At 41.0% G+C, this 17,793-nt stretch overlaps 1 protein-coding gene across 1 annotated transcript in view; it reads right to left on the reverse strand.

Annotated features, from left to right (window-relative positions):
- The window catches only part of PSMD11 (proteasome (prosome, macropain) 26S subunit, non-ATPase, 11), a 37,575-nt gene extending 22,851 nt beyond the window's left edge, over positions 1–14,724 (reverse strand). The window contains exons 1-3 of the mRNA XM_006890920.1: positions 14,600–14,724; positions 12,165–12,266; positions 3,212–3,336 (exon numbers count right to left, since the gene is read on the reverse strand). Of these exons, the coding sequence (XP_006890982.1) occupies positions 3,212–3,336; positions 12,165–12,266; positions 14,600–14,690 (318 nt within the window). The 5' untranslated portion in view covers positions 14,691–14,724. The remainder of the gene's footprint in view (positions 1–3,211; positions 3,337–12,164; positions 12,267–14,599) is intronic.
- Between the last annotated feature and the right edge of the window lie 3,069 nt (positions 14,725–17,793).

Raw genomic sequence — 17,793 nt, forward strand, 5'->3', positions numbered from 1 at the left:
GGGGGGGGGGCGGGGTGTGCACACGTGCACACGTGTCCCGCACCATCACCACTACCACTTTACTCTGCAACTCTTATTCTGGACTCTTGTCATGCCAATAATACCTAATTATATATTCCTTTTATACAGTTCTCTCCCTCATCTGTTTTAATGCTGTGTACATTATTTACCCTCTCTTTACTTAGTTTTCCCCCAACCCCCCTATCAGTCGTGTTCTATAACAGTGGTATTATGCAGTATTTGTCTTTTTGTGACTGAGATATTTCACTCCGAATAATTCCCTCCAAGTCTCCCATTTTGTATAATATTTTATGAAGGAAAAAAAACCCCAGCAATAAACATGGGTATGCAGTTCCATATTTTTTATGGTGCTTTCTCAAAAAGTTGGAAATGGAAATATCATTTGACCCAGAAATTCCATTAGTGGGAATATACCCTAAAGAAACCAGAACTGCCACCCAAAGAAATATATGCACATCTACATTTATTGCTGTGTTGTTCACAACAGCAAAGAAGTGGAAACAACCCAAGTGCCCCTCAACAACAAATGGATAAAGAAGGTGTGGTATAATTCACACAACAGAATACTATGCAGCACTGAAAAACAAGGAACTTATATACAAAAGGGTAACCCTGTCATAGAAGGACAAAATGACAAATATTGCATAATGCCACTATTATAAAACAGGACTGACATGGGGATTGGAGAGAAACTAAGAAAAGGGGATAAATGACGTACACTGCATTGAAACAGATAAGAGAAAGAACTGCTAAAAGGAATACTGTTTGTTGTTCTGTATCACAGAGTCAAAACTGACCCATAGCTGACCTTCTGACAGGCTTTCAGAGGCAGATAATCACACTGGAGGAGAATGCCCATCCTTCTCCGTCAGAACAGCTGGTGGCCTCAAACTATGTGCTTTTTGTATTGCACTGCAGCTTCTTGCCATTAGGCCACCAGAGCTCCATAAAAGAAATATATGATTAGGTATTATTTGCATAACAACAGTCCAGAGTAAGAGCTGCATAGCAAAGTGGACTGGGAGAGGGGGGAGAGAGGAAACTGTCTATCAATGAAAGAATTTTTTTTAAAAGAGAAAAGTGAACTCAGGGTGGGGGTAGGGAGGAAAATGTGCAACAATGAATGAATGGAAATCCAAGTTCTTGATAAACTTTTGTTTAAATCTCAATAAATTTTTTTTTTAAAAAGTGAGGACTTGAACCACTTGCTTCAGAAGGTTAAACACTGCAAGCTTCAAAATGGATTGCATTGCAACAATAAGAAAACAAAAATTCTCACTAGATCAGTAGGCAACAAACATCACGACAGATGAAAAAATGAGAGAGACTGTCAACGACTTCATCTTCCTCGGATCCACAATCAATGCACTTGGTACAAACAGGAGCTCAAGAGACATATTACACTGGTAAAATATGCAGTCAAGCTTTCAAATTACTAAGGAACAATGATGTCAGTTTAAAGACTTAAGATGTGCCTGATTCTGGCCATGGTCTTTTCAGTCACTTGTTATGCATCTGAGAGCTGGACAATAAGTAAGGATAAAAGAAGACTCAATGCCAATGAACTGTAGTGTTGGAGAAGAGTGTTGAATGGATTGACAAAAAGATATATTTTGAAGGTGCCAGGGTGCTTCTTGGAGACAAAGATGATGAAGCTTTCTCATACTGCGGGCATGTTGTTAGGAGAGGTTATTCCTTAGAGAGGGACATCATGCTTGGAAAGGTGAGGGGCAGTAAAGGAAAGGGTGACTCTCAATGAGAAATAAAGACACAGTGACTGCAGCAATGGGTGTGAGTGTCAGAGACTGTGAGGACGGCACAGGATAGGACAGAGTTCAGGTCTGTTGTTTATTGGGTCACTATGAATTGTACTCAACTTGACAGCACCTAATAATAACAACTTGCAAATTCAAAGAAAACAAGAAAAAAATAACCACTACAACTAGCAGCTCCAATCCTTACCCTTCTACTAGCTGATATTTTGTATATTGCTTACGACCTGTCTTCTCATTAAAATATCACCCTCATGAGAAGTGACTGTTTCTACATCTGTATCCCTAATACCTATGTTGTTGTCATGTATTGTTGAGTCAAACCTGACCTATAGCTGACTCTTCAGCAGGATTTCAGTGGTGGTAAACTACATGGGAAGGGACTGCCCATCTTTCTCCTGCACAGTAGCTGGTGGATTTGAACCACATACATATGGGTTGGCAGTGTAATTCCTTACCAAGTCACCAGAGCTCCCTTAATACCTGTAAAAACAACTAACACATAGCAAGCACAGAGTGAGTGAGCATTGATCCATTTAACTATAGGAAAGATATGTTCTTCCTACACATAGAGTCAAACCTCTTCCTACAGTAGAATCAAGCCATCACAATACACCCTTGGTTGACTGTGCCACTTTTTTGCAGAATATTTAATTCAGATGTGTATCTCCTTCTTACAAAAAAAATTGTAAAAATACAAAAGTAATATGATGTCAGAAACTCTTTAACAGAGCTCACAATGTAGCGTGAACTTAGAGAGGGTATGTACAGAACATCAGAGTTACTTTCACACACTTAAGACATAGACAGATAAATGTTCACCCCTCAAAAAAGACGTACATTGTTGTTATTGTTGTGGTGTACCATCAAGTCGGAAGCAACCCATAGCTGGTTTTCAGAGGCAGTAAACCACACGGGCGGACACTGTCCATCTTTCTCTCACAGAGCAGCTGACAAGACTCAAACAGCATGCCTTCAAGTTGTCGGGGCAGCTTCTTAACCACCGGGTCATCAGAGCTCCCTCAACAGACAATATAAACAGTACAAAACATGACAAGAAGGGATGTCACAAGACTTAATTAGTGCTCACAGGAGCTTTGTGACACAGGATGAAAGGTACCACAGACACATAAAACATCACAAAGGTGTGGCAATACAATACCTCAAAGACAAGAATCAGTTTGTGACCCTCATGTAATGAGGAATCCAGGGACCACTGACAAGCTCCACTTACAAAACAAACCATGGAACAGACCCAAAGTATCGAATGCCCTGCAACAAAGAGAAACTGACATGATAAGTCCTGAGCTACCCTACCAGCTGTTCCTTCCATATTAGCACCACTGCGCAGGCAGGAATTTCTTTCACTGAATTACTTTTTTCCATATTGTCTACCTTCTGTCAATGATGTGGCTCACCTCTTGACCTGTAGCTGCTTCCATATCAAGAAAGAGATCAAGAAGAGACCGGACCAGTCGGGCTGCTTTAGCCTTGCTGATGGAATTCAAGAAGGGTCGTACATACTTCAGGAGTCCTCCAAGCTCTGTGTGGAAAGAATTCAGGAAAGCTAAGTATATATCAATAACAGGAACAAAATAGGCATTTTCCAAAATACAACCTGGGATTAATAAATCAGTGTTATGTCATTGGCATCGGCCTAAATAGAACTTGCTAGGGGCTTAAAGCATTCCCAGAAGGTTAGAGAGGAACAAAAGTTAGTTCGTGTCATATGCTAAATTTGTATTCTGTTCCCCATTCTTTTACTGGGTTATGATCAGGGCCCTGGGTAAAATTCATGACTCTGACTCATTTACCCATCCTAATAAAAGACTAATAGCAAAGGACTCATATTCTCAAAGAATTTTTTTCTAGAACATGAAATATGTATGTCTCTTCCCACGTCAGACAAAATCACTTCCCTAAACATAACATATGGATCTACAATCAGGCTATGGAGGGGGAGAAATTTCCTAGACAACCTTATTAGCAGCTTAAACATAGACCTAAAACAAATTGTTGCCCAGTCAATCCTGACCCATGATGACCCTGACTGGGATTCTGAGACTGTAAACCTCTACAGCAAGAAACGATTTAATTTTCTTCCTCAGAGTACAGGGTAGGTTCACTCACACTCTATACATTACACAACATGCCACTAAGGCTCTTCTCTTAGCAAGTTCCTTTTTCCTTCCTTCCTGCAGTTTCCTAAAACCTTTTAGGCACTATCACTTTCCTGTCCACACAGAAGTTGTGGTGTTCTAGGCACTTCACCGAAGACGACATTCAGATGGCTAACAAACACATGAAGAAATGCTCAAAATCCCTAGCCCTAAGAGAGATGCAAATTAAAACAACTATGAGATATCATTTCACCCCAGTCAAAATAGCAAAATTTAACAGAACAGCAAGCAACAAATGCTGGCGAGGTTGTGGAGAAACTGGAACCCTGATTCACTGTTGGTGGGAGTGTAAAATGGTGCAACCCCTGTGGAAAGCAGTATGGCGCTTTCTCAAAAAGTTGCAAATAGAGATACCATTTGACCCAGCAATTCCACTACTGGGAATATACCCTGAAGAGACCATAGCTGACATCCAAGCAGATATATGCACACCCATGTTTATTGTAGCTTTGTTCACAATAGCAAGGAGTTGGAAACAACCTAAGTGCCCATCAACAAACGAATGGCTAGAGAAGCTGTGGTATATTCGCACAATGGAATACTATGCTGCATTAAAAAACAAGGAACTCATGCAATATTATTCAAAATGGTTGACTCTGGAGAACATTATGCTGAGTGAAATATCCCAGTCACAAAAGGACAAATATTACATGATGCCACTGTTGTAGAATGGGACTGTCCTTGGGGTTGGGGAGAGACTGAGTAAGATGGGTTCAATAATGTATACTGCACTGAAACAGAGGAGGGAGAGAACCGTTTAAAAGAGAGATGTAACTGGGTATTTCTGTCATCACAGGAGACTAAAGCGAGGGCTGCATGGTGGAGGGGACCTGGGGGAGGGTTTGTAAAACAATGAAAGAATCTTTTCTTTTACTTTTCCATAATTTTTGGACTCGTGTACTTATAACTTGTTAGTCAAATTTGTGTCTTCTAGGTTGCAACACCCCCATGATACATCTTGAAGGATATGTACATGTACAGCCAAGCACAATCAATAAGAGTACATCTGAATTCCAAAATCAATCTCCATAATAGTCTATGTGTTTCCTACTGCCAAAGGGGCCCTTTAGAGTAGTGAGAGAAGATCTTCACCCTGAAACCCACAGCGTCCCTTTTCAGCAGGAAGTAGCTAAGAGAATACGCCGTCCCCTTTTCCTTATGACTCAGGGTGAAGTCTCTCTCAGGGAGGAGTGATAGGGAATGGCAAAGGATACACTGACAAAGAAGATTAATCAGAACTGGCTTTGACAAGCACTGTGGCATTTGGACAAGAACAAACTGGGAGGAGGGTAGAGAGAATAGTGCAACAATGAATGAGTGGAAGCCCAAAATCTCTGTAAATGTTTATGAAAATTAATAAAATATAATTATAGAAAAAAAAATAAAAATTAAAAAAAAAAGAAGTTGTGGTGTTCTATCCTTAGAGTTGTTGCTCTTTAAAATCCTTCATTGACCTGAGTGTATATGATGTCCTTAAGTAGCTTTTTTCCTCTCTACAGAACGAAAGAAGAGTGGAACAGACACTCAACAAAAGCATCTTTTAAAAATAAGTTGAACTATTTGAGGTGTATTTGTCAGAGTAAATTATTTTTAACGTAAAAATGTAAAGACAGAATTATTTGAGCCGCCCTCCTTGATAGAACTGAGACAACATGCTAGTGAGGTGAGACTCCCTCTCTTGGTAGGCCTTGGGGCTGGAGTTTGGGCCAAGAGTAAATTATTGTTACTTATTTCTTTCCATTTCAATCAAGTAATTTCTTTCAATCAAACAGCTAAGGAATTATCTTTGGAATGTAGGTTAAAATTATCTTAGTGTCACTGCCTCTTTAATATTCTCCACCCTCCTGAGAACTCTAATTCAGGGCACGCAAACCTCACTCTCCTGAGCACACTAACTCAGGGTCCTAAAGTCCTAAACTGCCTGAAGACTCAGAAGATACATGGGACTGCATCAGGTATCAGACAACTTCACACAGGGTGAAAACCTTCATCATCCCCTTTATACCCTAATATCAATCTTTGATTGCTATTAAGACTTTTTCCCATCTTTCATCCCACTCAAGTTACACAGACAAACGTACTCAAAAGGACATGTCTCTCTCATACTATAAACTTATCTTCTCAACCTATACAATCCTAACTTTAGGTCCAGCTAAAAAGTCCTATTTCATCTTCCATGCTAATTAAAGTCTATAGTCATTTCTCCTCAAATTCCTTTGGAATTTATGTAAATTTCAATTATACAGTCAGATTTTTAAAAGTAGCCTAGTGCAATGTTACTTCTCCCACATTTTCTACTATGCTTGAACAATTCGAAGAACAATGTTCAGAAAACAGCCTATTTCTTTATGTGCCACTGAGTCACTTGCGACTCATAACAACCCTATGTACAAGAGCCCTAAACTCTGATCTATCCTGTGCCAACCTTATTGTCTGACACACCCACCTCCATTACCCCAGTTACTGAATCGATCCATCTCACCGAGGGTCTTCCTCTTTTGCGCTGTCCCTCTACCCTCCAAAATTATGTCCCTATCCAAGGACCGGTCTCTCCTTGTAACATGTCCAAAGTATGTCAGATGAAGCTTCAGAATCCTTGCCTCCAAGGTGCAGCCTGGTTTCACCCTCTCCAGGAAGAACCTGTTTGTTCTCCTAGCAGTTCATGGTATATTCAACACTTTTCTCCAGCACCACAGCTCAAAAACATCAATTCTCTATGATCCCTAGTTATTGTCCAGCTCTCTGATGCATAGCAAACAACTGCAAAGACTATGGCCTGGATCAGGCATACCTTAGTCTCCAGACTAACATCATTGTTCTTCAGTACTCAGGAGAGGTCCCTGACAGCTGACTTTCCCAACACAATGTATCTCTTGCTTTCTTGGCTGCTGGTACCAAGAATGTTGATTGTGGAGCCAAGTAAACTAAAACTTAAAAATCTCAATCTCTTCACCATCCATAATGATGCTGCTGCCAAAACCAAACTGTTCTTTTTAAAACCATGAATCTCTATCCTCCATTCCATTCCAAGGGCTTAAGTTATTTAAAGATAACTTATCATAACTATCATTTATATTTCAAGAAATTTTTTTCCAGGCTAACTATCTTTACCATTTCAATTGCTGCTCCAACATTCTGGGATTTCTAGATGCCCTACCACCTAAACTGCCTTTCTCCAAACTTGGTAAAGATATTTCTTAAATGTGGTTCTCAGGACTAATAATAATGTTCTCGGTAGAATCTGACAGAGTACGAGTCCACATGTAACACAAGATAGTATGTTTACCTTTGTCTAATAACACTCCTTGTTATGACTGATTCCATTTATGTTCATTTGTTTTTCTTCTTCCCTATAGACTACTATCAAGGCAGTAGTATTCTGCTGTTTTGAGGAATACTTTTAAGTATTTAACTTTATTCTTGTCACAAGTGAGTTGAATCTTCCCAGCTTGGGCAATAACTAAATCTTAATGCTAAAAAAAAAAAATCTTAATGGTGTACTCTACTGTACTGAGAGTCATGCCTACTGAAATAGTTTTAGCTATGATGCTAAGTAAAATGCTGACCAGAGAGATGGGTCGTAACATGATGTTCAAGATTTCCCTACATGATGACACTGACCTACCTATTAATATAGTTTGGTTGGTTGGTTAGTGAGATCTATGTAAATCTTTAACCTTTACCTGTCATGGTAAAATTAAAACAAATGCTCAAATAATCTGTTTAAAGCAGATATGAAGTCTGTGTCATTCCTCTATTCTAGAGGCTGGCAAACTTTTTCTGGTAAGTAAATACTTTGGGCTTTGCAGATATAACAGCGGGGGCTCAGTAATTACATCTGCTAGAACTATCCTACACATAGTAAAGAATAAAAAGTTGTCACAGTCTAGACCCTTAAACTTAGAGGCTATCTGCTCTCACTTCTCTCACCACCTTGACTTTAATTCTTTCTGATGTTATTTCTAACTTTTCCAGTTTGAAAATAATTTTCCTTCCTAGAAAAGGTAGAAGCAAAACATGAGCTAAGAAGTTCTGCCTTTCTCTCAAGTACCTACTAGCATCATAATATTTTCTCCAAGCAATGTGTTTTATTCTTATTTTAAGCTTAGTCATCATTTTTAAAAAAAAATCTTATTTTCGATTTTCATTCATGATTGTATATTCATTCTTGATTATGTTTCCAGGGTTTTTTTTTTCCATTTTCATAGGTGCTGTTATGTTTTCAATGTTCTCAAAAATCTTACTGACTTCTTCCATCTAATCTTTGATTATCTAAAATTATATGACCAGAATTTCCTTTCATAACTCTTACAAAACATATTCCTTTTAAGAGTTTCAGGCTGTGCGACCTGCAGATCTAGAGCCTACATATTATTTCTGATGATGCTAAGCAATACTTGAGTCACTGTAACACATCAGATTTTGTCTAATTCAAAATTACTCTTGCCAGTGAGGAAGTTTATCTTAAATTTTGAGTGGACTACTTAGCACAGAATACTCTCTGGTGCCCTCAAATAAGGAGCTGCACTCCCAAGCCAAAGGCATGAGGTTCAAATCCACCAGCTGCTCCAAGGAAGAAAGACGGACAAGCTCCCACATGATTTATAGCCTGTGAAAACCCACTGAAGATTTAGCTATGAGTTACTTCTAACTTGACAGAACATAACAACTCAGCACAGTGATGACACTGTGGTTAAGTGCTTAGCTGCTAATCAAAAAATTCAGTGGTCTGAACTCACCAGCCACTCACTCCAAGAAAGAAAGATGTGGCAATCTGTTTCACAGCCTTGGAAACCCTGTAAGGCAGTTCTACTCTGTCCTGCAGACTCACTATAAAGTCAGAATCAATATAAGTACATACTAACTGCATTACATTGCATTACAAAATTAAAGATTATGAAACAGGCATATTTTCTATTCTCTGAGAGCTCAAAATCAAAAGAACAAGAAACACAAAGCTATCAATGATTACTAGCAAAGACACGTAAGTGACTATAAGCCCAAAGATTTCCTTACAGCTTCTGTTGTACATCTCTGTATTTATCAAATTCTTTCATAGAAAATAATATTACATAACATGGAAGATTTTTTTAAATCCTTATTCACTCACCTTTCCCAATTCTAGTAGGTTTAGCTGTATTCTTCTAACCTCAGATATTTATTTGATCATGAGGGATCAAGGAATGAGCAAAGAATAAGCATGAAATAGGAATTTAAAGCAACAGTTTTTGGTCTTTTTGTTGTTGTTTCATTTTTGTTGGGTTTTTTTGGCTTTATAAAACAGTAATATGCTATTCTGTTGAAGAGACTGAGATTGTACAAAGCTTTAGTTTGCTTGGCTCCACAGTCCACAGTCTTGGCACCAGCAGCCAGGAAATTAAAAGGCACATTGCCATGGGAAAGTCTGCTGTTAGGGATCTCTCCAAAGTACTGAAGAGCAATGGTGTCTCTCTGGAGACTAAGGTGCATCTGATACAGGCCATGGTCTTCGCAATCACTTGTTATGCATCAGAGAGTTGGACAATGACTAAGGAGGATATAAGGAGAATTGATGCCTTTGAGCTGTGGTGCTGGAGAAGAGTATTGAGAATACCATGGACTGCTAGGAAAACAAACCGATTTGTCCTGGAAAGGGTTAAACCGAGTGGCTCCTTGGAGGCAAGGATTCTGAGGCTCTGTCTAACATACTTTGGACATGCTGTGCGGAGAGACCAGTCCTTAGAGAGGGACATCATGCTTGGGAGGGTGGAGGGACAGCACAGGAGAGGAAGGCCCTCTATGAGGTGGACTGATTCAGTGACTGGGATAATTGGGATGGGAGTGTCAGAAACAGTGCAATTGGCACAGGACAGAGTGGAGTTTAGGGCTGTTGTACATAGGGTCGCTATGAGTTGCAAGCGACTCGACAGCACATAACAACAACAACAATATGCTATTGTTTTATTTTTTTTAAAAAACAGTAATATTTTTGCATGAAACTTTCTTAAGTGCTGACAATACTATACACTGTTTTTAATAATCCATATCACTAGAGAAAAGCAAAGATTTGAATATTTTTTTTTATTTTAAATTTTTGTGTGCGTGTACCGTCAAATCACATCTGACTGGTACAGGAGGAGATTGTCCCTCCTTCCCTGGCAGAGCATCTGGTGGATTCGAACCGTGCACCTCTAGGATTGTAGTTGCAGCTCCTTGCCACTAGGCCACCAGAGCTCCCCCTGAATATTTTAACAGAAAAATCTTAAGTCGCTTCACCTGTCTTTGTAATTCTTTCTGTTTATCTTATTAATTATACTTTATATGAACTAATAATAAAAATTATTTTGCCACCCACCTACCCACTCTTGAGACTTGTTCTGATTGATAGGTAAAAGGAAATCATAAATATGACAAATAGCTTCATTACTGATAAACTATAAGACACTAACTAGAGGAAGCAATGACCACTGAGTCATTAGATCATGGGCTCTGAGGTGATTTTAGCTCTACAGAGTTAAAATCCTATGTTCATCATTGACTAGCTGAGTAACCTTGAATGACTTATTTAACTTTTCTGTGCTTTGTTTCCTTGTATGTAAAATGCATAATAGTATCTACCTTATCAATTTATTCTGCAGATTCTATAACCAAATTATGTTTGTACTTAAAGCAGGAACTGGTTCATAGGAAGTATACGAAACAAAGTAGGGCATGATTATTCTTATTTTGTTATTATTGTTGATGTTATATGCTGCCAAGTCACCTGCAACTCATAGTGACCTAATACACAACTCTGAACTCCGTCCTACCCTGAGCCAATTACACTGTCTCCAACACACCTACAAAAATATGGAATGGCTTCACTAATCTGGCTTGTTTAGGAGCCATGCCAATCTTCTCTATATTGTTCCAATTTTAGTGTATGCTGACATGAGCCCATTCTTATTATACTTATTTTTAAACAATATAATAGGTCCATGCAAACATATCTCCCAATTGCATACAATTTACAATTGTAAACTTAACTGGGAAAGATTATAGTTCTCAATCAAATGCAAGAAAAGTTTTACTAACTTATACTCATCACTCTCTTAGATAACATTATCTTCGAGCAAGTAATTAATAAGGTTGCTTATCAAACTGAATTCATTCTAATTAGTTGTTAGATGTTGTCAAATGAAATACAACTCATAGCGACCCTATGAACAACTAATATGAACCCTGTCCTACCTATCTGTGTCATCTTCACAATCTCTGACACACTCAAGCCCATTCATTGCTGCAATCACTGTGTTGATACACCTTGCTGAGGGTCTTCCTCTCCTTCACTGTCCTACCTTTCTAAGCATGATACCCACTCCAAGGAATAACTTCTTCTAGCAACATGCCCAGTGTGTATGAGACAAAAAGATTCATCAATCTATGCCAAAGGAGCACTCTAGCTGCACCTTATTTAATCCTCCCCCACAAAAAGAGACATACTTAACCATAGAAGCTCTAAATTCTCTCTAAAGTTGAAACAATCACCTGATTTTGGTCTAACCCAGGTTCTCTCCAAAAAGTATTACCACTTTATTGATCAAAGGTCTACCTGTTCAACAAAATCTTCTCTTTATTCCAAAGATATATACATGATCAGAATTATCACTTCAAGCCTAGACAGTTATAGGTTCAAGTATAATAACCACAATAAGATACAGGAAGTCCTACTTACCAATGAAGCCTTAAGAAGGCTCTAACCATTTAATGGTTTAGTCATTCTATCAGAAAATAAAGACACTGTCATTTACAGAGATGCATAATCTCTTGTCATTTTCAAGTCAGAGGCCTAAAGTCACCATCTACTTAAAACCATTAGAGATGCCCAGTGAAAGCAATGGACACTGAGACCTATATTACAAAAAAATACAGTGAGACTTCAAAAAGATGAAAATCGCAGACAAATCATGGACCACTATGTCCCAACAGAAAAAGGATCTTCCTTCCCTTACAGAAAAAAAAAACACTTTCATGAAAGAACTAAGTCTAAAGGCCATTTTTAACTCCCTGTTAAGAGACTTAAGTTCAACAAGTTGCCAAGAAAATAAAACAATTATATCACCAATGAACTGAGCATGTAGATATATCTCTACATTCCCTCACGTTAACAGAAAATTGAAATTTCACCCAGCATGTCAGGTAAAAGACAATGTAGCCTATTTGTATCACTTACCTGCAGCTTGTCCAGTCTTGGCCAGGAGAGACCCCAGTTCCAGGATACTCTGCTCTTTGACCTGTACTGCCTCCTCATCATTTTCCTGAATGTCACGCTTCACTGGGAAGGGAAAATGCAAAACTTCTTAAAATTCTGACCAAAAAAAAACAAAAACTGAGAGAAATGTCACCTTTATAAGACCTCACAAGCTTTCACCATTATAAGCTCAGTCATCAAAACATAAATTATGGAATATCAAAAACCCACCCACACAAAACCCTACAAGGTCTAAACAACAAACCATAAAATGTTCTTGTATAGTTAAGATGTATCCCATTTAAATCATTAGATTCATTCTGCAATTCATTGGCGCCCTCTCATTTTCCTAGTTAAAATTTCCCTTACTCATAAACACTAAAAATGTCTACTTAAATCACTTGGTTAAAACAAATGAAGTCCTCTCTCTATGCCTCTCCGTGCCTCATTATTTACAGTACTGAGCACCATGCTATGCTATGGATTACATTATGTGAAAATATTAAACATGCCCAGATTAAGCCCACGGACCAAGTAACTGACAACCGCAAAGTCAAAGCTTTCTAACAAACTATAGGTCCGTAAAAGTCCCAGCAGCTCTAAGAAACCATTCTAGAAAAACCATTTCTTCAAAGCTTCATTGTGATTCTGAACAGTCAGAAGGGATTGGTTCGTCATGGATTCAGGTCCTGTTAATAACTTATCTACCACTCCAACATCAAGTGACGCCCCATGTTTACAGTGATAATTTTCATTATCACCACCTAGCTATCCCTTCAGTTCTAGAGAGCATCATGACTTGACAAAAAAAAAAAAAAAAAAAAAAAAAACCAATCAAGCTTTTGATATTCCATGCTGGAGCCTGGGGGAAAAAAGTAAGGCTGTCAACCATCATGACTCAAGCTTCATAACGGGGAGGCTTCTGAGAACTCTCCTAGTATAACCGGCAAACAAAAAACAATCTAACTGTAATGTTTACCACAGTTGCCACTTCTAAAAGGCAAACAGTAGGCATGAGGGCACAGAAATATAAACGTCATGCTTCTCACATGAGTTCTAAATATTAGTGTGTATTCACAGAACAAAACCACTTATGACTGAGATGATTCTGGATCTGTAATTGTAATGCAAGTCAAAGTAAGAACTTGAAAATGAAATTTTCCTAGTATTTTGCACTCATAGATGCGTCTGGACAGCTCCATCGCCCCTTCTCTCCATCTCCAGGACCATGTACTTCCAAAACATCAAACCCTGACCAAGTCAGGAGTCCCAAGTTTCAATAGACTAATGAAATAAAAGTCGACCGAACAGCCAACATCCTGGCAGCCCGACAGATTCATACTTTCTCATGCTACTTGTTGGTCCAGTAACAATCTTCTCGAGCTGCGCTGTTGTGTTTTTTTTTAAAAAAAATCACATCACTTGCACATGCCTTGAAGAGCCAGCTCGCTCATGCTCTTACCAAACTTTATGACTGGCCATTAAAAGGCTTCTCTGTCCACGTCTATTTTTTGTTCCCCTTGCATTCTGGCAGAAAGCTGTCAGAAGCGGGCTAGCAGAGGTTCCCATTTCAACTGTTCCACTGAGTCAGGGGCAAGACAGTAACTACGGAGGAGTTGAGAAAATTTTTCTTTTGCTCAGCAAGGAGCAGCCGGCCGGTTCAAACAGTTCCCTGAACTCAGCAGCTGACAACTCACTCGGAACTCACTTGCAGCCTCCACACTGGACGATTAGTCACCTCCTCCGACTGGGCGGTCCCCACACCTCAATCTTACATCCCACCACGGGGCAGACAGTCTGAGCCCCCTCCTCAAATCTAAAGTCAATCACAAGTGCGCGTCCCCTCACTATTTCCCAGATTGAGAAAGAGTCCCGTCCCCCGCACGGCGAGCCGAGGGGCCGCGGAGAAGGGGGAGCCCCCGGCGTCCCGGGCGAAGGAAACTCCAGGAGAAAGCGAGCGCTCCCACCCGGGCAGACAGGACTGATAACAACGGCGGGAAATGCCCGCCCAGCGCGCGGCTTTCGCCTAGATCCTTTAACTCGGGGCGCTCGGGCCCGATCGCAACAAGCCCGCGTGCGGACCCTGCCCCCGGTCCCGGACCGGCCCGTGCGGGCCACGCTGGGGACAACGCCGGCGAGCGCCGGGGGCGCCGGCCCGGCCCACTCGCCCACCCTACGCGGAGCCCACTGTGAGTCAGCAGCCGGCGAGGGGCCCCGGGGGGACCCTCAGGGGCTCTCACCGGACTGAGACCCGGGGGATTCCGGGCAGCCCCAAGCGGCCTGTGCCCCCGGCCCGGCCCCCCTCACAGTGAGTCAGCAGCACCAGAGCCGGCTAGCACGGCCCTGCTCCGCCGCCGGCAGCCGACACAGGCCGAGCTGAGCCAGCAGGGGCCAGGAGGGGGCGCGGCGGCCTTTACCGATGGAGTGGAGGATGTCGATGGAGGCCTCCCGGTCGGTGCTGAGTAGAGACTGGGCTCTCTGGAACTCTACCACCGCCGCCGCCGCCATCTTACCGCTCTCACACCGTCCCCGGCCGCGGCCGCCGACGCCGGAAACACACACCCGGAAAGCCCGCCCCCGTCTCGCTCCTCCCGTGGTACAGCCTCCAGCTCTCCCAGTGCACCACGGGAGTTGTAGTCTCGTCGCCAAACGAAGGGGATGCGGGGATGAGGGTGACAGCGCGGCGCCTCGCTGGGTGGGCGGCAAACTCCCAGCACCGCCTAATGGCCAGCCCGCGCGTAAAAGCGGCACTGCCAGGGAAAGGGTCAAATCCCAGGCTGTCCCCGCCTACCCTGCATCCCCGTTGTTCTCCCTTTGAAGGGAGTTTTTGAGCATTTGTCTTTGTATTCGATGAAAGCTTTTGCCATTTCCACGTTTAACCATTCATTCGGTGCAATATGCAAGTTCATAAAGAGGTAGCTCCTCTGCTGCAGAAGACGTCTTTAAAGGATTAAAAAGTAAAGAGGTCACAATAAAGTGCATATGACCGAGACCAAGATATTTTCAATCACCTCTTAAGTATGCAAGTGCTGGACAGTGCTTTGACCGGGTGTAAAAGGGTCACTTTGAGTTGTAGGAAGGAGTTACGCTGCTAACCCAAAGGCATTGCATTTCTGGTGGTTTGAATCCACAAACGGGCCGGGGAAGGGGAAGGGGAGAATGAGCTGCCTCCTCCACAGTGAAAACTCCCTGGAGGGTCAGCTATGAATCAGTTCCGAGTAGATGGCAGTAAGAAAGAGAGAGATGATATCTAACAACATCATGGGACAAACAACACCATTTGTTAACACACACACACACACACACACACACACACAAACACACACACACTTTCTCCAATTTCGATTCCACAGGACACTAGCCAGCCTGTGATGTAAACCCAGCAATGTCAAAGAAAACGCTTTACCAAGCAAACAGGTGAAAGATAATATTTCAGTATTGCTATAGTATTGGACTGGACCTTAGAAAGTGAAAGCTCATCTTTCATCTATTCGCTTGGTAAATACCTCTTAAAAATTCCACAGTAGGGTGAGCTCTGGTGGCCTAGTGGCAAGATGCTGTACTGTAATCCCAGAGCTGCACGGTTCAAATGCACCAGATCTTCTGCTGGAGAAGGAGGGACAATCTTCTCTCTCTTGTACCGGTCGGATCTTATTTGACAGTATACACACAAAAAGAAACAATTTTTTTTAATTACACAGTAGGCTATCAAATACCCCAATTACCCAAGCAAAAAAAAAAAGAGCATTTTTCTCCCCAATAACTTCAGTTCCTTCAACTAAAATCACAGATATCTATAAGGCTGTCAAGTGAGAAGAGATGATACATTCTATATAACCACTGAGGACTGAAAACTAAGTACTGAAGAATAAAAACAGAGGCCATTTATGAAGTTATTAGAAACCTATGAAGATGACCTTCCTGTAGGTGACAGCAATCCAAATATGTTGCCCAATGTGAAGAAAGAGAGGTCTGGTGGCTTAGTGGTAAGGAGTTGTGCTGCCAATCCAATAGAAAGCAGTTCGAATCCACCAGGTGCTCTATTGGGAGAAAGGTGGGCAATCTCCTACTGTGCCTCTGAAAATCTATTGGAGAGTAAGCTATGAGTCAGTTCTGACTTGATACATAAATGTATTAAAAGAAACTATAAAGTGAGTCATCATTGCACTGTTCTTTGTGTCTGACTTACCCACTGCTGCTGACTCTACTTCAACTCATTAAAACCCTCCAGGGCAGAGTAGAACTGTTCCAAAGGTCTTCCAAGACTGTAAATCTTTATGAAAGCAGACTTCTTTATCTTTCTCAAACTGCTGATCTCTGGTTAGAAGCCAAATGCTTCAGCTATTGCACAATCAAGAGTCCTCTTTTTCTATAAGTGTCATTGCTATGGACAATTGCCATTGGACCTGACCCATAGCTGACCCTTCATTGGGTTTCCAAGGCTGCAAATCCAATGGGAAGGGATGAGCCATCCCTCTCCCATGGTGCTGTGGGTGAATTCGGACCACCAGAGATTCTTGGCATTTTAGTTAATTCAACTACCTATAGACTAAGCCACCAGAGCTCCAAAAAGAAGATGAAGAATCTTTTAAAAAAATTATTATTTTGTGTGTGTGTGCTGTCAAATCAGATCTGACTGGTACAGGAGGAGATTGTCCCTCCTTCTCCAGCAGAGCATCTGGTGGATTTGAACCACTTACCTCTGGGATTGCAGTGCAGCTTCTTGCCACTAGGCCACCAGAGCTCCCTGAAGATGAAGAATCTTAATGGCTTAATACATTTAACATGTTGGGCTGCTAATTGAAAGGTCCACAATTAGAATCCATCAACACCTCCATGGAGAACACATGGGCAATCTTCTACAGTGAAGACTGACAATCTCAAAAACCAATGGAAGGTCTTCATGAATCTGGATCAACTTGAAAGGCACTACTTATTTTAGTTGAGAAAACTAAGACAGGTTTAAGTGAATTGCTGAAGCTCATAAAGTAGTCGACAAAGCTGAGGTCTAAAGAAAAGGAAATGTGCTCCTAGTTCCTAGATGAGTTCATATGAAAACTAGGTAAGCTCCATAGCTTAATAAGTAGATAGGATTCCTGACTTCAACAGGAAGTTAGATTTGGACTAAATGTCCCTTAAATTTCTTCAAAGTCAAAGGTTTCATGAATCTATGTAAACTGAACCTTTCTTTTAAAAATCTGATGTGTGCCAAAATATTGTTTAATACTCTTCTCCGGCACCACAATACAAAGGCATTGTTTCTTCTTCTTTCATACTTATTCATTGTCCAGCTCTTTGATGTATAGCAAGTAATTGCAAAGACCATGGCCTAGATTAAGTACACCGTAGTCTTAAGACTAACATTCTTGCTCTTCAGGACTCTGAAAACGTTCCTGACGCAGATTTTCCCAAAGCATTTCCTCTTTTGATTTCCTGACTGCTAGTGCTGAGGGTGTTGATTATAGAAACAAGCAAGCAGAAATTGTTAAAAATCTCATCTCTTCTCTGTCTATCATGATGCTGCCAATTGGCCCAGTGGTGGGAATCTTTGTTTTGTTGATGCTGGGCTTCAATCCATATTGGAGACTGCAGTCCTTAACCTTCTTCAGGA

This window comes from Elephantulus edwardii, unplaced genomic scaffold (genome assembly GCF_000299155.1).
Source record: "Elephantulus edwardii isolate Elephantulus edwardi_28Jun2011 unplaced genomic scaffold, EleEdw1.0 scaffold00094, whole genome shotgun sequence".
In the NCBI taxonomy this organism is placed as follows: Eukaryota; Metazoa; Chordata; class Mammalia; order Macroscelidea; family Macroscelididae; genus Elephantulus; species Elephantulus edwardii.